Source organism: Phalangium opilio, unplaced genomic scaffold (assembly GCF_054372755.1).
Source record: "Phalangium opilio isolate 3A_F unplaced genomic scaffold, DU_Popi_V2 ptg000081l_1, whole genome shotgun sequence".
In the NCBI taxonomy this organism is placed as follows: Eukaryota; Metazoa; Arthropoda; class Arachnida; order Opiliones; family Phalangiidae; genus Phalangium; species Phalangium opilio.
Window position 1 is genome coordinate 2,262,142 of NW_028324188.1, and position 23,203 is coordinate 2,285,344.

Sequence of the window (23,203 nt, forward strand, 5' to 3'; positions counted from 1 at the left end):
CTAATGCTATTGCTATGGGGGGGGGGGGTTGTTACTAAAAATTCGAAATTTCCCTGAATTTTCCCGGTTTGTATGAACCCTGTAAGGCGCCAGCTGGTTGAGCGCGTCATCGAGTGGGCTAGGCTTTGACTTTCATCGGGCATCTTGTTCAAATAGAGCTATCTCAGAAGCCTTAGTGTGACGTCACCCACGCTATTCCCCCCCCCCCCCGTAGACCCAAAGCGCCATACCAAACACGCCCCCCCCAGCCAAAATTAAGCAGGGTACTGACGTCATCTCAAGGCGATATAGTAGGCTTATAAAATGGTGGACGAATGAATGGCGTTTCAAGGAACTTTCATTATATTAAGCTTTTAAAAATTTTAAGTACAAAATCATTACAATGTTTGTTTGTTTGTTTGGGATTTGGGGGGATTTATAATAACATTGACACAGATTCCCCCCCCCACGTCCCCCCCCAAATCCCCTTTAGTTTAAGCTCGTCATCGAGACAATATATTCAAATTATGTACATACATTCCATTGTTGCCCCGGGGTCAAGTCAAGTCCTTTCAAAATGTTCTTGGCACAAATTGTAGGCAGCGAGGCACTTATCTCTCCTTTCACACCTTTTTCAAGTTTTGGTTCGCGCTCAGCGGTCAGCGGTCAGTTTAAGCCTTTGTAGACGCGCGACGCGTCACGCAATTACGTTGGCTCACTTCCGGAACGAAGCCCCACCCCCAAGATGACGCGTCAACGATTTAATTGAACTTAAGACGCGCGAGCGACGTCAATTAATTAATTAATTAACTTCGAGTTGAATTTTTAACGAACTATTTCATAGTTCAATTAATCATTCGTATCGCGCACGCGCACGTGGGAAGGGGGTAAAGGGGGTGGAGCAGGCAAGGGGGGCGCGTCTTCTAATTGGACGAGAGTCTGACGGAACCAGGCGGTAAACTATTGTTGCAGACTTGATAGTAGCGCAAATCGTTGACGAATCTGCTGACGCTTTGCGTGAATGACGGCAAGTCCTTTACGCGCCACCAACACACACACACACATACAAATTAATTCCAAGCTGACGGCACTACATTTTAATTATCCGCGCATGCGCCACGCTAATCTTACGCCGCCACGAACCGCGCAGGCTCTTCCAAAAAGGGTACTGGCCTTGGGGGGGGGGGGAATGTCCCCGGCCCTTACTGGGGGGGGGGGAGGGCCAAAATAGGTCCATTTTGGATTAAGACCCTTTTTGGAGAACAGCCTATATTGTAGGAAGACGCAATTGCGCTGCAATAATAATAATAATAAGGGGGTGGGGTACTGACCATTTCCAGTTTGAAGTTGGTGACCAGGATGGCGCGTTGATTGTCGTCCAATCCGTCACAGACGCGCAAGAAGTGCGGCAAGAAGACGCCGTAGAAATTCTCAAAGTCGACGGAAGCCATGTTGTAAATGGTCAAGCGGATCTCGTCTTGCAACAAGTCGTGCGACCGGTACACCAGCGTTTGCAGCAAAACGTTCAGGAATTGGTTCAACATTAACGTCTTGAATAAACTCTGAAGACGTCAAGTTGGTTAGAGGCCTATTTATGGCCTATTTTTGACCTATTAGGGGGGCTAACCTTGTGGTAGAGTTTGCATTTGAGGTTGAGATTTTCCAGGGCCTTCAAATTGTGTCGGTAGACGTTGATGTCGGGTTGCAGGAAGGACTGACCAAAGGCCCGCATGATCTTGGTCAAGTCTTCCCCGTTCTCGACCACTTCGTCAGGGTTGGGGGCGGGGCCGGAGCCGCGAGTGGGCAGCGAGTCCAAGACGCGGTTCTTGAAGAAATGCTTCCAATTGTGCAACATCAAATGGTACAAGAGTTCGAAGAGGGGCAGCTTGACCTCGGGAGAGGCCCGCTCCGCGATGATCGGGTAAATGTGCTCCATGCAGAACTCGATCGTGCTCCCGATAAACGACTTGAAGGCCGAACCCGGCTCTTGCACCACCACCCGCAACAGTTGCAGAAACCTGATAAGAACATTAACACCGCGACCCCCCATCGTTAACTCGCTTCAAATTCAATCAAAATCCCATTAACTCGCTACAAATTCAATCAACATCCCATTAACTCGCTTCAAATTAAATCAAAATCCCATTAACTCGCTTCAAATTAAATCAAAATCCCATTAACTCGTTTCAAATTCAATCAACATCCCATTAACTCGCTTCAAATTAAATAAAAATCCCATTAACTCGCTTCAAAATCCCATTAACTCGCTTGAAATTCAATCAAAATCCTATTAACTCGCTTCAAATTAAATAAAAATCCCATTAACTCGCTTCAAAATCCCATTAACTCGCTTGAAATTCAATCAAAATCCCATTAACTCGCTTGAAATTCAATCAAAATCCCATTAACTCGCTTGAAATTCAATCAAAATCCCATTAACTCGCTTCAAATTCAATCAACATCCCATTAACTCGCTTCAAATTCAATCAACATCCCATTAACTCGCTTCAAATTAAATCAAAATCCCATTAACTCGCTTCAAATTAAATCAAAATCCCATTAACTCGCTTCAAATTCAATCAACATCCCATTAACTCGCTTCAAATTAAATAAAAATCCCATTAACTCGCTTCAAAATCCCATTAACTCGCTTGAAATTCAATCAAAATCCTATTAACTCGCTTCAAATTAAATAAAAATCCCATTAACTCGCTTCAAAATCCCATTAACTCGCTTGAAATTCAATCAAAATCCCATTAACTCGCTTGAAATTCAATCAAAATCCCATTAACTCGCTTGAAATTCAATCAAAATCCCATTAACTCGCTTGAAATTCAATCAAAATCCCATTAACTCGCTTGAAATTAAATCAAAATCCCATTAACTCGCTTCAAAATCCCATTAACTCGCTTCAAAATAAGTTAAATTAACTTTAGATTAAATTGGTATTAACCAGGGAGTAAATTATGACGAACTTAAAAGTCGCGTTCTTTCATTAAAGCGATGATGTTAATTTAATTAAGTCAAAATGAACTTTAACCCCCCAATTGTCGATAACCACGCAATCTTAATAGGGAGCAAAGGGTGCACTTACTTTTCGACCAATCGGGCGCCGGCGCTGCCTTCGTGAAGAATGCATTGGATTAATTGGTCTCTGATAAAAGAAAGAAAGAAACGCCCCAAAATTAATTTCAATTAAATGGATCAATTTGGGAGGATAATTAAGTGGTCACGATATGACGCAGTACCTGGTAAACAAATTCAAAAAATTCTGTACAGTTTGTTCGGCAAATTGAACTCCCATTTGACCTTTCAGGACATCGAAGAGGGACAGAAAAAACTCCATAATAACTTCGCCAATATCTTGAACGAAGTCCATTAAAAGTTAATGGCGCGCGTCATGGATAGACACGCGTCAAAAAGGGAACTTACCGGGTTGACTTAGGTAAAGGGGGAAGAGAGCGGTGACGTTGTAAATGGCGTCGTGCAACGCCTGATAGGCGATCTGCTTGGACCTGACGGGGGCTTCGCGCAAATTGACCACTTGGTCGCTCAGGACGCAGACAGTCCACTTGACGACGGGTTTGGCCCGTTCCCTCATCTCCCCCTCGTCCGCCCCCACCATCCCCGCCGCCTGGCAAACCCTCTTCATGGGAGCCGACAAGGAATTGACAAAGAGGCCGTAGTGTTCCGAGCGTTTCCCCCATTCTTGCTCCGCGTCCGTCACGTTCGGCCACGGAACAATCACGATGTTTTGCAACGAACGATAAATTAACAATTGATTCTGAAAGGACGACAAGTTAAAGCGTCCATCCCCTCGAATCCTCCTTGTCCTTGTCCTCGTCCTCGTTGTAAGCCTAAGTCTTACCTCTAGGGGCAAATTGTGCAGTTCTCCTCGGGTGGCGGATTGGTACAGTTGATGGACCAGCGGCAAGTTGAAGAGGAAGGCCGGTCGGACGGTGGATGTCAACGAGAGGAACAAATGGGCGGCGCTGTGACGCACTTTCTCGGGCGTTTCGCTCTCCAAGTTGGGCACGGCCCCGCCCACCAACAAAGTGATCGTCCCCGTAAAAACCTCCTCCTTTTCGCGATTATTTTGTAGCGTTTCGCAGTAATACTGAAACAGCCAATGAGAGAAGGCCTTGATCGTCGCCAGAATTTGCGCGTGTCTACAACCACCCCAACAAGATCTCTCATTGGTTAAAAGCGAATTCCTAATTTCCTCCCGAGACTTAGAAAGAGTGCACTTACAGTTCAATGAAATCGGCTTTGAGAACCGAATTGGCGGCCGTTTCCACGTTGTACAGCTTCATCCTGCGACTGTAGGCGGCCAAGTGACCCAACCTCTCCAGAGTGTCCCTCAAGAGGGCGAAGTTCTCGAAAAAGTCGCGTCCGATGAAGAGGTTGGCCAGACGCCCGATTCCTTGCAAGATGGAGCTGAGATCGCGCAAGCTGCAATGCAATCGCCGGCACTCGTTCTCCGCCGTCACTCTCAAGTGGCGCCGCCCCTCTTTCCCCGTCGCCCCGCCCCCATCGCTGACAAAATTCTCCAAGCCCAAGTACACGTCGCAGTTGGTCTGAAAGAGGGACAGCAAGACGCCCAATGTCTCACGGGGCATCAGTTCCGCCACTTTGGCCACCGTTTCCAAAGAATGACGCAGAAACCGCTGCCATTCCGTCTCCGCCTTCAAAGAGAACAAAGGGAACTCGGACCGGGATCGTAGGCATTGAGGGGATTGAGGGGGGGGAGGGGCTTCTGGACTTACGTCGTCGTCTAGGCTTTCGTCGTCCAGTTCCTCGAGACTGGTCTGATTGAATTTAAATTGCATTTTGGTCAAAACCTCGGTGACCAAGAGCTGCAGGGCCGGCCGGTATCGGTCCACGACGTTATCTCGATTCTTGGACTGACTGGACAAGTACTCCAAGAAGGTCCCCCAGATCTCCAAGCAAGAGTAGAAGCCGTGTTGCGTCGGCTGCGGCAACGAGACGGGCCAATGGTTAACAACCCCCGACGCCATGACGGGGGACAATAATGACCAACCTGATGAAAGGTATAATGAAAAAGGAGTTCCAAAAAGTCCAGCGTCGGGAAGCGCGTGTTGTTCTCGAATCTGGGCAAATGACCGGTGACGAAGAGCCTCAAGAAATCCGTGAACTTCTCGACGTAGCTCTCGTCCAGGGACGCCAAGGAATTGGAACTGTTGTTCAGGGTGAAAGAGGCGCCGCACGTGGCCGAAGGAAGGTCCTTGGTGACGCGTCGCAGCAAGTGGAATGTGTGTTGGAACATTTGCAACATGAACTCTTCAAATTCAGAGGGAACGCAGTTTTTCGACATGATCTCGTTGACGCAACCCATCGCCAAAATACCCACCTGAGACTTATTCGTCACCTGCGTTACCAGTAACAAAGCCGGCAACGAGTAATTAAGCAAAAGGTTCGTGAACGATACACCCAATTTTGGAGGCTCGTAACTCTGTTTCTACTAGAGATACGCGGATGTCCTTTGGATATGTTATAGCCCTATTTGTCCCCTTTCCAACCATACTAAGAACTTAGGTCTACGACAAACATGGGCCGAGAAATTGAGCAAAATGTTCGTTAACATTCGCCCCATAGGATTAGCATGGGCTTATTTACACGAGACCTTGTAACTCTGGTTCTACTAGAGATACGGGGATGCCCTTTGAGTATGTTATAGTCCAATTTGTCCCCTTTCCAAGGATACTTAAAACTTAGGGCTACGACGAACAGGGGCCAAGTAATTAAGCAAAATGTGCACGAACATATGTCCCTCCATAGGAATTGCGTCACACCCAACTTTGGAGCCTCGTAACTCTGGTTCTAGTGGTGATACGGGGATGTCCTTTGAGTATGTTATAGATCAATTTGTCCCCCATCCAACCATACTAAAATCATAGGGCTACGACAAACAGGGGTCGAGTAATTGAGCAAAATGTTCGTAAACATTCGCTCCATAGGATTAGCATGGGCTTATTTACACGAGACCTTGTAACTCTGGTTCTATAAGAGATAGGGCTAAGTCCTTTTGAGTATGTTATAGTCCTATTTCTCCCCTTTCCAATGATAATAAAATACTTGGTGTTACGACAATCTGAGCTCAAGTAATTAAGTGAAAAAAACATTCTCCCAAAAATGTAGCCTTGACCAAATGAATGAGTGGCGACTGACCTCGTGATGTGTGGCGACTGGATCGCAACCAAAACTGGCCAAATGAAAAACGGTGGTGAGGAGTGTGGGGGTCAGGCTGTTGGTCAAGGGAATCCAGCTTAAGAGTTGGGCCAAGGCGTTCAAGGCCTGGATGCAGAGTTGATGCGATTCCTGGTCCAAGGGTGGCAAGGCCTCGAAGGGACTCTTGTTGGTCGACTGGAACATGCTGGTGAAGAAGTCGCTGGTGTCCAGGGGGGAGGTGCTAAAGAGGGAGAGGGGCGGCGTCGACATGGTCCCGCCCCCGCCGTGGGTGGGCGAGGGAGGGGGCGTGGCCGTCACCAAGTGCCGGTGCTTCTCCAGAATGCTCTCCAATAAACCTGACACCAATTAAGAGGACCACCTTGACTAAAGGGACGCCTTAGGCTTAAACAAGGGTGGTTGGGGGGGTCTTACTGGAAATGATGTTTAAGACTTGGGGGACTTGATCACTCAACAATTTCTGCAATTCCTCTTTCCTGGAGTTGGACAGGTTCTCCCTGGGGAAGGCCAACTCTTCCGAGGCCGTTTGCAGCAACATCAGCCCCAGGGAAGTCGTCTCCCCATTCTGGACCAACTGGACAATGTTCATGAAGAAATCCGGGTAGAAATGGGGCCAATCATTGCGCCCAATGTCCACCACTAACTTGCCCAACTTGTTACGAATGAAATTTGGCACCGAAGAGTGATGACTCAACAAAAACTTGTACAACGTCGTCCGAATCAAACACTTCTCTTCCCCCAACATGCTCATCCATTGCTTGTTTATTAAACTCTTCAAATAGATTAATTTAAATTAAGCTTAAACTAAAATTTAATTAAGCGAAATTAAGTTACCTCTAAGACAGTTAGACAATACATCATGACAAATTCGTTACTGGTGTTTGACAGGAAGAAGAGACAGTGTTTCCAGGCGTCCCGTTGTTGGCTGAAATTGTTGACTTGATTTTCAATTTCGCGTTTGCGCTCGTTTGACGTTCCCATATCGAAAAACTCCGTCATTAAGTTTTCCAGGGCTTTCAATAGATCTTCGTCCGACGCCTGATTACGCTCAAATTAAACACCCTTTCTTAATAATAACTCGGAAACCAGCAAAAATCACCTAACATTCGACCCACCCACGAAACTCACCATTTTTAACTTAAAAGTCGATTCCAACCATAAAATCCTACGAGAAAATGGAATATTATGAAAGAAATTGGTTCGCTTTAAACTAATCTTGATTAAAAATTGACTAATTTCGAGTTTAAAATAAGATAAGATAGGGAAAAACTTCAATATATCGTGTGACACAAACATTTTTGACCAAGGCTTAGTATCAAAAAATTTGATTTACCTAATTTTTACGACACCATTTCACTCGTTATTTATAAAACGCGAATTGAATAACTTAATTTACGTTAAGGAAATTATTTCACGCTCAATTTTGATTGATTTAAGTGAAATTTCGTTAATAAACTAACGATTTAGCGCTAAAGTACGTTGGTAATGGTAAAAAGCACATGGACGTGACATAGGCACTTTCTAACGGGTTTCAGTAGAGGCCGGTTCCCCATAGATGGCGCCCACAAAACGCAACTTTAACGCGCCAAAATTTAAAATTTCAAAAACACGTGCTTCTCAAATTCTATGACGTATTTGAGCGTAACTGGCAATAATATCGTGAAATTTGGAGGAATTACCGTAACAGTAACGTACTCCCATGTATAGAAGAGGCCTATTACGTTACTATAGAAACGCTAGCGTAGAATGGGCCCAATTTAAAAAGGGTTCAATTGGCCTGCTAAAAGTAAATATTGAGCGTGTTCCTATTAGAGGCATCGATTTACGGACCCTAGATATTATAAAAGTACGCTAAAGTTAAAGCCATTCGCGTGGTATACATTGTAGGACGGCGGAAGTAGACGAACATTTTCCCGCTAGAAGTTACCAGAATGAGAAATATTGAATTGTGGACTCCAATTGATCCTGCAACTTTCCTAATAAATCACTTCGCGAAAATTCATTTTTCTATTTGACATTTTGACTTAATGTATCGTTCGCAAGGTCTCGAATACTTTTGCCCATTAGTGACTCGAACTAGAGGGGGAGGGGTTGGGGGGGGGTACCTTCCGGGAGATATCTCTGTTTGTCTTCCCATGATAGAGGACCGTGTTATTTCTTCTTTCTTCTTACATATTTCCCGCGCTAATCAATATCGAACCGGGAAAATAAATAGCGCGCCCAATCCTTCCTGCTGCAACTCCTAAATACTGAAACGTTTCCAGTCGAAAGGAACTTCGCTCCTAAACTCGCTCACTCATCCATTATATATTTGACAATACGAACTCTATCTCATTTTGGCGGGAAGAAATCTCGCGCCTTTATTATAATCGGCCATTTGCTTAAATCTCGCGCTGAGTGGCTTGGCTTGGCACGCGCCACTCTCTTTCCCTTCCCGCTCAAAGTCTCGCGCGTGATTTACAAAACACGTGAATTTTTGCAACCTTTCCCGCTCAAAGTCGAGAAAAAAACATTAGGTGGGAAAAATCTCGCGCGTGATTTACAAAACACGTGCATTTTTGCAACCTTTCCCGCTCAAAGTCGAGAAAAAAACATTAGGTGGGAAAAATCTCGCGCGTGATTTACAAAACACGTGAATTTTTGCAACCTTTCCCGCTCAAAGTCGAGAAAAATCTCGCGCGTGATTTACAAAACACGTGAATTTTTGCAAACTTTGACGCTCGCGTAGGATCCGTTGTTATCAAACAAGTACGTATCGAATCCTAATTTCAAAAATATCACGGGGGGCCATTACAATCGCACGACAATGGTTGGTTTTCGAGTTTTTGAAAAAGCGAATGAAGATTGGTCATTTTTAGGAATATTCACGTGAGAAAGTGAACGAATTCAGGCCGGGGGTGGGGCGAAGTGGCCTTCGATGATGGTACTTGGATAAAGGTTTTATATTTTAAGTAAACTCGATCAGGGGTCCAAGCGGGGGGTGGGGGTGGAAGTGGCCTTCGATAATGGTCACTTAGGGGAGAGACTCGAGCCTAGTTCCGGTCACGGCAGATTTCGCTCTAAAACGTCTTAAAGATTAATCTTCAATATTCTGAAAGGTTTTGTTTTTACGCGACGCTTGTCCTATCATATCGTAAAAGAGGAGTGCTTTTAAATGTTTCATCATCAACGATATCTGGTACAAGGGCGCCTATCGCGGTGACGTCACCCCCTATATGTCAAGGATAAAGAATAGCTAATAATAGTAATATCTAATTCCAAATTTTAATCTTTCTTTTCTCAATTGTCCGGGACGCTAAGAATGCGTTAAAAAGTTGGATTAGGTTTTGGTTTCGTTAGTCTTAGCTGGTTTAGTAGGTATAGGCCTGGAAATAAATATTGTACACGTTTAAGTTGGAAATTTGTAGGCTCTCTTAATATTCCGGGAAACGGATGGGGGGAGTGGACAGTTCAAAAGGGGAGGGGGAGTAGATCATAGCGACGGCGGCGATCCATAAATGAACGAGGTAACATCGTCTCAAAAACACGCGACCAGCGACTGATAGTATCACCACCGAAAACGAGTCATCGCTTGTTATATCGTCGTTGTACCAATATTCTTGTTAGCCTTTAAATCAATTCTCAATCCTCGCCACCGCTTCCACTAAAAAGGTTTCGGCCTTTCGATTTCGAGAGAGTAGAACCGGACACTCCGTCCGTCAATGGTTCGGCCGAGTCACTAGCCGGCCAAAATGTCCTCTCAATCGGATACGGTCGAGGCTTGGTCGCCGCCGCCGCTGACATTGGTCCAAGGATGGCCCTCCGCACCTAGTTACCATGTTTAAGAAGAATGGTGGTCGTCGGAGCGCCATTTACGAAATCCCATTCTGCCATCCCACGTTATCGGTCGAAGCCCTGATCACCGAAACGCGACGACAAGAGGAACTGAGACATTTGGACAATAAGGAGACCATCTTTTTACCCGGTTTAGGTAAGCGACCCCCGGGGCCCAAGCCCAATTCAAATTAAAGTCGAAAGTACAAAGTCCAAAGTCCTTACTCGGATCAATACAAAGGCACTCTTCGCGCTGCGCTCGCAAATGCGGGAAAATAACTTTCATTTAAACGAATGGTCAAGCGCTTAATTCCTTCTAGTTTTAACGAGACCTCGCTAATTCGTCTCAAATGCAACCAAACTGAAACTAAGAGTCCTTTGTTTGACAATGCCCCTTTTTTCCTAGACATTTTCTCGCTCTTAGTTTCCTGGTTTGACCACAAATTTTTGTCCAGTTGTCGCGGCGCAAGTAAAATGATGGACTGCAGCTTTTCAGGCAGTCCAGGACCCGAATCGCGTGCAGGGACCGGCCGAACCGTCCTAATATCGCTTGGACCGAAATATAATCAAATTAGGAACTTAACAAGTAATGGGCGGAAAGTTCCAAAGTTGGCTTATCCGTGGTGGCGCGGATTCAAAGTTTATCGACATTTTGTTTGGAAAGTAGAAGCACGTATTGTCCGAGCAAGAGTTAAGGGGGGGAAGGGTTAAGGGGGGAAGGGGGTTTAATAAAACACGAGAAAAGAGCGAGTACGAATTCGGGAGAAAACAAGCTTGGTTTCCATGGTAACAGCAACAACTCGATTTTATTCGTTCCAGGGGAATTACTACAATTCCCCCGTGAATCTCGAATAAAACGTAAACAAAGCACACTCCTCTTACGAAATAAAACGGCGCTTAATCGCGATAATAAACGCTACTTATTCAGCGTTTATTAACGGTTAAAGATTCGCCAATGAATTTAATTGAATCGGTAGCTTGGTTAAGAGGAAGGACTCGCTTAACCAATCAAATTGGGGGAGGGGGGAACTCGGTGACGCAATAAGCAACAGGTCAAAATATTCTAGGGGAGAAGCGTTCAATTAGGCAAAGAGACGCGTAGGTGTTGCGTTTGTTGTTCCATGGCCAACTTCCACCGGCCGCGTTAATCACTCGGTCGGCAAGAAAATAGGTTTAGACCTCGAGAAACTTTTTAAAATCAATTTTTAAGTAAGGAAGGAAGAAATAAAAAAGATACTTGTACTTTGAGAAAATTATTATGAACTCGGATCGATACGGGTAAGTGCGAGAGAGAGAGAGAGAGAAAGGGAGAGAGTAAGAGAGAGAGAGAGAGAGAGAGAGTAAGGGAGAGTGAGAATTGTAGCCAGCTTTCCATTCCAATGGCATTGAATATTAATTTGGGAGCCCAATACCAATTCTATCAGGGTCTTTTAGTTATGCTTCGTTTCGATGGCGCGCTTTCCGGGGGAACGCGGGGGTGCGATCATGGCGACTATCTGACATTTCGTTTGGTGCATTATTAACTATAAAATATTCAACTTTAATAATATTAAGTTAGAAATAATTAAGAACTGGGTGCGCTGCTTCGTGCCTATACCCGCGTCGAGTTCTATTTTGGGTAAGCGGGGGGGAGGGGGTCTTCTCTCGGGGGACGGTCCCCACAAGCCCGGGTCAGGTGTCGTTTGGCCACGTAAATATGGCGTATATTACAATAGTAAGAAATGGCCGAGATTTAGGCGGACTGGTTACGGCGGTGCTAGCTGGATTAGTTGTTGGCGTGACGACTGTTAATGAGTCGACCGAAACACGGCTCGGGCACGAAAATCTGGATTAAAAACAACTCGAGACGTCGGTTGGATGCCTTGCACGTCGACGTGTCAATTTTAGGGCGTGGAAATAACCAGGGACACGGGGAGGGGGAGGGAGGGGCGCCAAATTGCTATTAAGTTTTAAAATATATGCCCAGAAAGAAGCGGGGAAAATATTTTCGCAAACATTAGACCGAGTTTTCAGAGTCCGTACGAGGAACGTTTAAAATGCTCTTTCACCTTTTGGCGAGCGCCTGCAGGCCCGAGCACTACGCCGTATAGCTTTATCGATGTTTCCGATTAAACTCCTTAGTTTATTTTAATTATCTTGATCGTATTATGTATGAGAGAGATGCTGCTATTATTCAGGAAGAACGCGTTCCAAAGAAAGGTAATTTTACCTTAAGAAAAATGTTCAACCTTAAATTGATAGAAAGTATTTGGAGGAAGCCGACTTTTAGGGGTTTTCCAGCCCATGTTATTTCTATGGGCGCCTGTAGAAATGTTTAACCCAGCAATACACCCGTGTTCGACGGGTGAAGTCACCCACCAGGGTAATGCTAATCCTATGGGAGCGTTTTGTCTTCATAAAATTGGTCATAACTTTGTTAATTATGGTCCGATTTCGACCTGATTTACACCATTTTGTAGCCCGTAATCTGTTCTATCTATATACGTAATTAATTAAAATTAACTACGTTAATTAAATACTAAAATAATTAAAAGCCTAACCAGGGTAATGCTAATCCTATGGGAGCGTTTTGTCTTCATAAAATTGGTCATAACTTTGTTAATTCTGTTCCGATTTCGACCTAATGCGCACCATTTTGTAGCCCGTAATCTGTTCTATCTATATACGTAATTAATTAAAATTAACTACGTAATTAATTATTAAAATAATTAAAAGCCTAACCAGACACCCACCAGGGTAATACTATTTCTATGGGAGCGACTTGAGTTTATAAAATTAGTCATAACTTTGTTAATTCTGGTCCGATTTCGACCTAATTTGCACCATTTTGTAGCCCACATTCAACTCTATCTCTATACGTAATTAAATTTAATAATTATATTAAATTTAATTAAGTAAAGACGAGGGAAAGTTAAGATTAGGTTGAGAACCCCTCTCCCCACGGTCATTCAACTTCTCCAAAGTTGTTATAACGAATGAACACGTTTTTATTGGACACCGCGCTTGTATAAGATATAAATGTTACGAATCCTGAAAGTGTTTAAACTATGTTACGCGTGCCAACTGCAATTATTAATGGTTGCAGGTATGTTTTCGTTGCTATTTCGTCGGCGTTTGGATTTTGACGAAGCGAGTCGCCAACGTCGGGACATTACGCCCCTGGAGTTGGAAATGTACAAACGAGCCATCCGCCGCGAACTACAAGACAAACGAAAGCACGCCGCCACCTGCGCCACCCTCGTCTGCATTCTAGTTTGCGGATCCCTATTGGTCGGCCTAGGGACGGCCCTAACCTGCAGCGGAATATTCGTACCAAATTTAAAAGGTACTCTTACAACCGAAGAAAGTACTCGAAACCCCAAATAAATTGGCGCTCCTTTCCTATAGGTAACCCTACGCCCTGGTTAGTAACGGGGCCCACCTGCATCGTTATCGGCGTCTTGGTACTACTTTTATCGGTGGAAATCATTATCAAGAAGAAGAAAGTGGCCATCGACGACTTGGCCACCAGCCGCAGCGGCAAGAAATCCACCATGGACACGACGGTCAAGGTGAAAGCCTTGCCAATCTGGCGGGGGATGGACAAAGCCAAAAGTTCCACCGGTCAAGGGACCTTGCCGCCACCCGGCGGCTTGTCGGAAGAAGCCGTCCTCGAAGAAGAAACCATCGTGGCCGAATTTCCCTCCCAGAGTTCGTCGAGTTACAGTAACTCGTCGACGGCCACGACGTCATCAACGGGTTCCCCCTTGGCTAGTAGAAAGCCAGAGGCCTCCTTGACCCCCTTAGAAAGCGCGCGCGAACGCTCCGTTTCCCTAATGTTATTAGACCCTTCGAAATTGGACAGACCTATCAAGGCCCATCGTAGCCCCGTCACTAGCGAATTCGACGGACATACTAGCACCAGCGAACTCTTAAGTAGTTGTCCCAGTACGTCGAGTAGCCTCGAAACCAGGGAATCCGTACTTTGACGCTAATCGAGTCCAGCGTGACTCGGAAAACGCGCCTAAAGACATTTGACGTTAAGCTAATAATTCGCGTACCGACCAAGGCCTAGAATCGGACCCCGTCATTCGACTCTCTGTGATAACTGATCAAAATAATACTAATTAAAGATTAACGGCATATATTTTTAGTCATAAACGCGGCACGTTTGGACGGAATTAAATGACGGAAAATGTAACCTTCTTAGACATTGTTATACTCACCAAACTCGCGGCACCATCGTCCAGTCCAGACGCCGACGACATCTTCTTAATTGCAGGTTCAACCTTGTAAAAAATAATGTTCATACCGCACCGATTACGAGCGTGTTTTTAGCGAAAACACAATAAAATACTTTTATACGAGTCTCCTAATTAATTCATTCAACTTTAATAGCGTTTAAAATAAATTAACTCGACTCGAAATCGACGAGAACGACGGCATTTCAGAGCCAGACGCCAAAATGCGAAATTGGCGCCTTTTCCTACTTTCTGACGTAGTTCCGGTTCAGCGACCAATCACCTTCTATTTACCGTATTGCAACTTTTTTCGAGGAAGTTTCCGGTAAGACTAGAGTGAAAGACCCGGAAGTATTTATTTAAATATAATCAAATTTGACTAGAAGCGAAATTAAGTGGTCAGTTACGATAATATAGCTTATTATCACGAATATTCGACGGATTTACACGAATAAGGCCTAGATTTAGCGGAATACTTAAGCCTAAGCCGCGCCTGGCCGCCGCCGCTAATCTTCTTAAGGTAAGTAATATCGTAATTAATTTAATTAAAAGAGCGTTTCCCCGATATTTGGTTCCCTCAGCGAGCCAAAGAATGAGGACATGGCCGCCGCGAGTCCCTCTGATAAGAAAGAGATAGAAGAATCGCGTTCCTCGAGTCCGGATTTCGTTCCTTTATTCGGTAAAAGGTTCTTAAGTACTCCGCAAGAAGGGCCCGATCGCCTTCCGGCGCGACTCACTTTTAGTCCCAGCGGAATTCTACAAAGTTTCGGCTTCCCCATTCCCTTCCGAAGGCGAAATAAATCCAAGGAGAGTCCCCGCAGACGCGCTTCCGCCACTCACCTCTCGCCCAGCCCTTCCTCGGAGTCGGGACTGCTTTCCACCAGCCAATCCCTTCGACCCCGGGAACTGATCGAACTGGCCAATTTCGGCATCGTCGAACTGGACCCTCTGGAACGGGGCATCGGACACGATTTTATTCCCGCCCAATTGAAAAACCCCACTTGGTGCGATCGTTGCGGAGATTTAATATGGGGGTTATATAAAACCAAGCATTACTTGCGCTGCAAAAGTAAGCGCGACTAATTTCATTTGGGGGTGGCGTCGTGGGGGCGACTAATAATTCTTTGTATTTGCCCCCCAAGATTGCCAGTTTACTTGCCATCAAGAATGCCATCATTTGGTGTCGTTGGATTGCCAAGGAATTGCGGAAACGCGTTCCATCGAGCTGCAAGAACAAGACGAAATGGAATTCAACAAAATCGAGAAACTTCTTTCGCCCAAAACGGAAAACGTTCCGCCGCGATTCCTGGAATATTTTGGCGTTGACGAACTCAAACAAAGACTCCAAAAGTACAACGAGATCTCCCAAGGATTGACCGTCACCTTGGTATAATTATAATTAAAGCCACAACCACCCCCCCCCCCCAATGACCATTAATGAGTCTTCTTAATGGCGGCGCAGGAAGAAGATGGTCAAACATTCCGCGGCTTCATTCGAGTTCGTTTGAACTTGATTCGTCCCATCAACGTGGTGTCGGGAACGCGTCCTCCTTCCATCTACGACATCCTGAAAGAGGAGGAGGACAACGGACGCAAAACCTTGACCACTTTCTACCTTCCCAGGGACACTGTCAAAGCCCTACACATCACCAGCGAAAATACCACCAGAGAAGTTATAGCGGTCAGCCCTTACACCCCCAAAAGGGATCATTGAAATTAATTTTAGTTTGCACAGGCTTAAAAAATCCGGGTTTTTCGGCGTTTTCTGGGTCTTTTACGGGTTTTTTTCGGCGTATTCTCTGTTTTTTCGGCGTTTTCTTTGTCTTTTTCGGGTTTTTCTCGGTCTTTTACGCCGTCTTCTCGGTCTTTTACGGCGTTTTCTCGGTCTTTTACGCCGTCTTCTCGGTCTTTTACGGCGTCTTCTCGGTCTTTTACGGCGTTTTCTCGGTCTTTTACGGCGTTTTCTCGGTCTTTTACGGCGTTTTCTCGGTCTTTACGGCGTTTTCTCGGTCTTTACGGCGTTTTCTCGGTCTTTTACGGCGTTTTCTCGGTCTTTAACGGCGTTTTCTCGGTCTTTAACGGCGTTTTCTCGGTCTTTAACGGCGTTTTCTCGGTCTTTAACGGCGTTTTCTCGGTCTTTAACGGCGTTTTCTCGGTCTTTTACGGCGTTTTCTCGGTCTTTTACGGCGTTTTCTCGGTCTTTACGGCGTTTTCTCGGTCTTTAACGGCGTTTTCTCGGTCTTTTACGCCGTCTTCTCGGTCTTTTACGGCGTCTTCTCGGTCTTTTACGGCGTTTTCTCGGTCTTTTACGGCGTTTTCTCGGTCTTTTACGGCGTTTTCTCGGTCTTTACGGCGTTTTCTCGGTCTTTTACGGCGTTTTCTCGGTCTTTAACGGCGTTTTCTCGGTCTTTAACGGCGTTTTCTCGGTCTTTAACGGCGTTTTCTCGGTCTTTAACGGCGTTTTCTCGGTCTTTTACGGCGTTTTCTCGGTCTTTACGGCGTTTTCTCGGTCTTTACGGCGTTTTCTCGGTCTTTAACGGCGTTTTCTCGGTCTTTAACGGCGTTTTCTCGGTCTTTAACGGCGTTTTCTCGGTCTTTACGGCGTTTTCTCGGTCTTTAACGGCGTTTTCTCGGTCTTTTACGGCGTTTTCTCGGTCTTTAACGGCGTTTTCTCGGTCTTTTACGGCGTTTTCTCGGTCTTTTACGGCGTTTTCTCGGTCTTTACGGCGTTTTCTCGGTCTGTTCGCCGTTTTCTCAGGCTTTTACGGCGTTTTTCTGGGTTTTTCTCGGTCTTTTACGGGTTTTTTCGGCGTTTTCTTTCTCTTTTTCGGCGTTTTCTGGGTTTTTTTCGGCGTTTTCTTTGTCTTTTTCGGCGTTTTATTTGTCTTTTTCGGGTTTTTCTCGGTCTTTTACGGGTTTTTTCGGCGTTTTCTTTCTCTTTTTCGGCGTTTTCTGGGTTTTTTTCGGCGTTTTCTTTGTCTTTTTCGGCGTTTTATTTGTCTTTTTCGGGTTTTTCTCGGTCTTTTACGGGTTTTTTCGGCGTTTTCTTCGTCTTTTTCGGCGTTTTCTGGGTTTTTTCGGCGTTTTCTTTGTCTTTTTCGTGTTTTTCTCGGTCTTTATCGGCGTTCTGGGTCTTTAACAGCGTTTTTCTGGGCCTTTTTGGGTTTTTTTTTCGAGTTCTAAAGGGTTTTTTGGGTGTCTGCGTTTATTTAATCGTGACCCCGAATTTGTTGCAGGCTCTCCTAAGAAAATTCAAAGTGATTGATAATCCGCATAAGTTTGCTTTGTACGAACGGTACAGAGACAACGAAACAAACCAAAGTAATTAATTAACGAGGCGCGGCGGAGTAATTAAGCGTGTCCCCGAATTAATGGCAATGCCAATTGGTGGTCGGCAGATTCCTTGAGGCGAATTCAGGATAAAGAGAAGCCGCTGATTCTGGCGCTGATTTGGTGCGATCAAGAGAAGCAATTTGTGCTGCAAGAGAACGAGACGGAGGGAATCGACTGGGAGGAGTTTGCCATGCCCGAACTGCGCAACTTCATGAGGATCCTGGAACGAGAGGAACAAGAATACGTTAATCAAGTCAAACGCAAATATTTCCTCATGAAAGAGAAAATCAATCAGAGTTTGGCCGCCCATTTCGCCAACACCAACACCCCCCTCACCCTCCCTACATCAACTTAATTACGATTAATTAATTAATTAATGAGAGTAGCTATTTTAATTCCACTCCCTTTTGTCTTTTATAATTATTATTTTAACGGAGAAATTAATTGAGAAAGGGAAAGAAATCCTAAAATGAAATACGAGGAAAGTCTATTTAATTTAAGTTCCTAATTAGTTTAATTATATCCGGTTGCACTCCTAGTCAAAGAGACCCGTTTAAATTTAATCATCTTAATTAAAGGCCGCGCGGCCAACTTATTTATTTATATTAGACGCGTCTAATTAATTAATTATTATTTATTTTATAGCTGACTCGGCCTCGGGACTAGATCGCAATTTGCAACCAAATTAAACAATTAATGTTTAATTAGAAATCACCGTTGATTAAACTCGGATGAGTTTGGCTAATCCAGCACGGAAAGAATTAAATTAATAACAAAATGGTATTTTTTTTTTAATTTTTCTACCATTTTTCACACAAAACTGTAACTTTATTAAAAAAAATAATATATTAATTAATTTAATGTCAATTAATTATTGAATAAAAGTAATATTGACTTTTTTTTAAAAGAGCCAATTGTTTTTCATTTTTCCTTGGCCAATGTTTAATTCTTTGCCGAATAACTCTGTTTTTTCGCTCCATTTCTTAGTCGAGGTCAGAGGTCGGGCCACCAAGGCCTGATTCTGCTCCAAAAGAGAAATTTACAAAAGTTGAAATGCAATACACAATACATATTTACACTGTAGGCCTACGTCATTTTCAAAACCTAATACAAGAACTATTTTTAAAAGGCGTGGGAGAAACAGAGTTACGAGCCTGCAAAGTATAGTCTAAAGCATGACTGGTTTGTTTCTTTACGTTTTGCTTAATTACTTGGCCCCTGTTTGTCGTAGCCCAAAGTTTTTAGTATGGTTAGATGGGGGACAAATTGGGCTATAACATACTCAAAGGACATCCCCGTATCTCTAGTAGAAACAGAGTTACGAGCCTGCAAATTGGGTCTAAAATGCAATTCCTATGGAGGGGTTGTTTGTTTACGTTTTGCTTAATTACTTGGCCCCTGTTTGTCGCAGCCCAAAGTCTTTAGTATAGTTAGATGGGGGACAAATTTAACTATAACATACTCAAAGGACATCCCCGTATCTCTACTAGACCCACAGTTACGAGCCTGCAAAATTGGGTCTAATGCATTTCCTATGGAGGGGTTTGTTTGTTCACGTTTTGCTTAAATATTTGGCCTGTATTTTCGATCAAACATCAGAACATATCTGTAGTGCAGTGGTTATCATGTCCGCCTCCCTCCCGGAAGTCTACAGGTTCGAAACCGCGAAGTATTTTTTTTTTTTTTTTTGCTTGGGATATGTAAAGACCTTTATAATTATCCGAACATTTGTGTCAAGGTCACATTATTTACATCCCCGTAACTCTACTAGACCCAGAGTGACGAGGCCGCAAAGTTGGGTCTAAAATGCAATTCCTATGGAGGGGTTGTTTGTTTACGTTTTGCTTAATTACTTGGCCCATGTTTGTCGTAGCCCTACGTTTTTAGTATGGTCAGATGGGGGACAAATTGCACTATAACATTCTCAAAGGACATCCCCTTATCTCTACTAGAACCAGAGTTACGAGCCTCCAAAGTTGGGTCTAATGCTATTCCTATGGAAGGAGTTGTTTCTTTACTTTTTCCTTAATTACTCGGCCCTGTATTCTCGGTCACCCATAATAACATATCTGTAGTGTAGTGGTTAACACATCCGCCTCACTCACGGAAGGCCACAGGTTCGAAACCGCGAAGTTTTTTTTTTCGCTTGGGATATGTAAAGACCTTTATAATTATCCGAACATTTGTGTCAAGGTCACATTATTTACATCCCCGTATCTCTGGTAGAACCAGAGTTCCGAGCCTCCAAAATTTAGTTTAATGCATTTCCTATGGAGGGGTTTGTTTCTTTACGTTTTGCTTAAGTACTCGGCCCCAGTTTGTCGTAGCCCAAAGTTTTTAGTATGGTTAGATGGGGGACAAATTGGGCTATAACATACTCAAAGGACATCCGCGTATCTCTACTAGAAAAAGAGTTACGAGCCTGCAAAGTTTATTTTCAAAAATCAAAAGTAACCTCCTAACAATAAGTGAGACAAAAAATAAGTTGACGACGATATTGAGGTAGCCTCAAGTTTAAAGTATCCTTGTATGGGGAGCAAAGAGTACTATAACATATCCAAAGGAGATCCCCGTATCTCTAATAGAACGAGAGTTATGAGCCTACAAAGTTCAGTGCTAAAATCATAAGTAACATAGCAAATAAAGGTGAGAAGATACCATACGTTGACGAACATTTTGCTTAATATCTCGGCCCCTGTTTGTCGTAGCCCTATGTTCTTGGTATGGTTGGATGGGGGACAAATTGGACTATAACATACTCAGAGGACATCCCCCTATGTCTATAACAACCAGAGTTACGAGACTCTAAAGTTGGGTGTGACGCTATTTTTATGGCATGTTTTTGAATATTTCACTTAATTTCTCGGCCCCTATATGACGCAACCCCAAACCTTTGGTATAGTAGGATGGGGGACAAATTGGGCTATAACATACTCAAAGGACATCCCCGTATCTCTAGTAGAAACAGAGTTACGAGCCTGCAAAGTATAGTCTAAAGCATTTCCTATGGAGGAGTTTGTTTCTTTACGTTTTGCTTAATTACTTGGCCCCTGTTTGTCGTAGCCCAAAGTTTTTAGTACGGTTAGATGGGGGGCATATCCTAAGGACATCCCCGTCCGACCCCTCGAGTAGTCCACTACTGCAAAGGGTGAAATGGGAATGTAGAATGAAAGAGACACAGAGATGAAATACTTTATTTAAGAAAAGAAACACGCAAGTACGCTGCCCTGCCCTGACAGTACAAGGTCGGAAAATACACAGCGTACCATTATTATCGACATCGTTATTATTATTATTTTTAAAATAATATATTTATGGCACTATATATATTTCAAATTATACAAAAAAATTTGAGCATTGCAAAAGCGGGTTAAAGTACGTATTGGTTGGCTGCCCGAGGCGATTGTTGGATGGGAGCCAGTGTCCTATCGTGTTCCCCATTGGCTGGTCAATGAGAGCCTGGTGGTATTTCTCCCAAGAAAATATTGGCAGCGCTTGGTCTTCTTCGTGTCATCTCGTTCAAATCGAACTGTGGGCTCAATCCTCTTGGAGATTCGTATTTGGGGGGAGATGTCCATCCAATCTCTTGCCCTCGCCCTGCCCCCTCCCCCCGCCCAGCAACTACTAGATCGGCGCGTTTATTTGACCCCCAAGGGGTTGATAACTCCGCAACTCCGCTTATTACCCGTTGGATATCAGATAAGATAAGATAAGGAAATAGGCCTAAGATAAGGAGATCTATTTGTTCCTTTGATAGGTGGTATCACGTGACAATGAAAACCCCGCCCCGCCCTAGACGTTGGTTGGTTGGTTGGTTGTTGTCCGCCGCCGCGCTTATAGTTTTAATCAATTTTATTTAGTCTCGTAGTAGTCTAATCCTTAATTATTTAAATCAATATTAACCAGTTCTTTCAAGATTGCAAGTATTACGAACCGAAATATATTTTACTCTATTCTTATAAATTAACTTAGTAGCATTTTCGTCGTTCTTGTACGGGTTATTGGTAACGTAAGTAATAATTTGAACATTACCAAACAACTTAATAATTAATTTTAATTATCGGGCAAAACCCTTAAAGTTCCCTTACAAAATAAAAAACTAAACATTTCACACTCACCATAGGACCCTTGAGTTTGGAGGGCTGGAGTGGTTGTATTTCATTATGGTCTAATGGCACCCCATGTTATTTCCCCATAGAGCTTAATACAGTCGAAGGCAGAGGGCTGCCATTACCCTATACCGCTTAAACCCACGGACACCTAATAAATAAATAAAGGAAGTAAAACGGATTTAGGCTTACTTAAATTGATTTAGGATTACTTAAAATTATTTAGAATAATTTAGGCTTACTTAATAAGATGAGATCGCGTTAAAATTACTTATTAATCATTTTACTTTATGGTTTAGCCCTTGGCACATTCAAAATAGGGCAGTTTTTCCAATAAATATAATTTATTCAAGGTTAATTAATTACATTTAAGTCGCGGCGGAAACTAACTTAAATTGATATTTTAATGAGCATAAAATTATTCCTGACCATTTCCTTCTTCATAGCCACCAAATACCATAAAATATAACCCAATCTACCCTAACTTAACCCTAACTTAACCTAACCCTAACCCTAACTTAACCTAACCCTAACTTAACCTAACCCTAACTTAATCTAACCCTAACCCTAACCCTAACTTAACCTAACCCTAACTTAACCTAACCCTAACTTAATCTAACCCTAACCCTAACTTAATCTAACCCTAACCCTAACTTAATCTAACCCTAACCTAACTTAATCTAACCCTAACCCTAACTTAATCTAACCCTAACCCTAACTTAATCTAACCCTAACCCTAACTTAATCTAACCCTAACCCTAACTTAATCTAACCCTAAACCTAACTTAATCTAACCCTAAACCTAACTTAATCTAACCCTACCCTCCCTAACCAATAATATGAAGGGTAAAATATAGAAAAACATGGAAAATATATATTTTAATTAATTTCCGCGACTTAAATGTAATTAATTATCCCTTAATTAACCTTGAATAAATTATATTTATTGAAAAACTGTGTATTTTGAATGTGCAAAGGGCTAAAGTAAAATCTAGCCCAAAAATTTCATTATTCCGCCCAAAAGTAGGCCTAACAACTTTTAAACCTAAAACTATTAATTACTTTGGCCCTGGAAGTCTTTTAAATAAACCCATCTTCATACGCGGAATCCACAAACTTTATACTAATCGATAAAATCACGTTAAATATAATTAAAACTCAATTAAAATTATAATTAACCACGCAAAACAAAGGCTTAAAAAATTTAGAGACGTCGCTGCGCGGCTGCAGAGTGCAGCCTGCACCAGGTCCACCACTGAGCTGTTAGTCTGTTAGTCAGATTTGATTGGCTGCTAGCGTGAAACTTACCATGGAGCAATATCAAAAGATACCTAATTGCATTATATTGCCCTTTCAAGGAACACTCCATTGTAACTCCCAACCCCGATAAATATTATTACTCCTTGGAAAATTCTAACCCAGTGCATAAACTAGCGCCATCTATTTTTCAAAACTGGTATTAAAAGTTGCGTTTTCAGGGTTAAAAGGCGCCTTTGTCTGAAAACGTGGCGCCATCTATGTTTCAAAACTGGTAATAAAAGT

The 23,203-nt window shown here is 43.4% G+C and overlaps 3 protein-coding genes and 1 long non-coding RNA gene across 16 annotated transcripts in view; 2 read left to right on the forward strand and 2 right to left on the reverse strand.

Annotated features, from left to right (window-relative positions):
* Positions 1 to 319: 319 nt before the first annotated feature.
* On the reverse strand, positions 320 to 7,710 carry ebo (exportin ellipsoid body open). Its single transcript, XM_089846935.1, has 15 exons — positions 7,520 to 7,710; positions 7,315 to 7,351; positions 7,021 to 7,224; positions 6,601 to 6,958; positions 6,169 to 6,524; positions 5,021 to 5,368; positions 4,746 to 4,952; positions 4,231 to 4,664; positions 3,848 to 4,148; positions 3,412 to 3,763; positions 3,228 to 3,342; positions 3,074 to 3,133; positions 1,607 to 1,997; positions 1,311 to 1,541; positions 320 to 1,013 (listed from the first exon to the last, which is right to left on the reverse strand). The coding sequence occupies exons 2-15, from the start codon at positions 7,315 to 7,317 to the stop codon at positions 903 to 905; spliced, it is 3,471 nt and encodes a 1,156-aa protein (XP_089703061.1). The 5' UTR covers positions 7,318 to 7,351; positions 7,520 to 7,710; the 3' UTR covers positions 320 to 902.
* A 2,292-nt stretch (positions 7,711 to 10,002) lies between these two features.
* On the forward strand, positions 10,003 to 14,342 carry LOC149653965 (uncharacterized). The gene is made up of 3 exons (XM_089846663.1): positions 10,003 to 10,156; positions 13,085 to 13,324; positions 13,387 to 14,342. Exons 1-3 carry the CDS (start codon positions 10,003 to 10,005, stop codon positions 13,965 to 13,967), a joined length of 975 nt encoding a protein of 324 aa, XP_089702789.1. The 3' UTR covers positions 13,968 to 14,342.
* A 190-nt stretch (positions 14,343 to 14,532) lies between these two features.
* Positions 14,533 to 18,461, forward strand: LOC149653966 (ras association domain-containing protein 1-like). Its single transcript, XM_089846953.1, has 6 exons — positions 14,533 to 14,739; positions 14,801 to 15,288; positions 15,362 to 15,606; positions 15,682 to 15,900; positions 17,456 to 17,540; positions 17,618 to 18,461. Exons 2-6 carry the CDS (start codon positions 14,820 to 14,822, stop codon positions 17,905 to 17,907), a joined length of 1,308 nt encoding a protein of 435 aa, XP_089703079.1. The 5' UTR covers positions 14,533 to 14,739; positions 14,801 to 14,819; the 3' UTR covers positions 17,908 to 18,461.
* The window catches only part of LOC149653967 (uncharacterized), a 29,181-nt gene continuing 22,967 nt past the window's right edge, over positions 16,990 to 23,203 (reverse strand). For 11 of the 13 annotated variants that reach the window (XR_016370825.1, XR_016370821.1, XR_016370822.1 and 8 more), the window contains 2 exons: positions 21,671 to 21,812; positions 16,990 to 17,772 (listed from right to left, as the gene is read on the reverse strand). This is a non-coding gene — a long non-coding RNA (uncharacterized LOC149653967). Of the gene's footprint in view, positions 17,773 to 18,447; positions 18,574 to 21,670; positions 21,813 to 22,723; positions 22,785 to 23,203 lie in introns of all 13 variants that reach the window. The other 2 variants (XR_016370826.1, XR_016370818.1) reach the window with 2 other exon arrangements.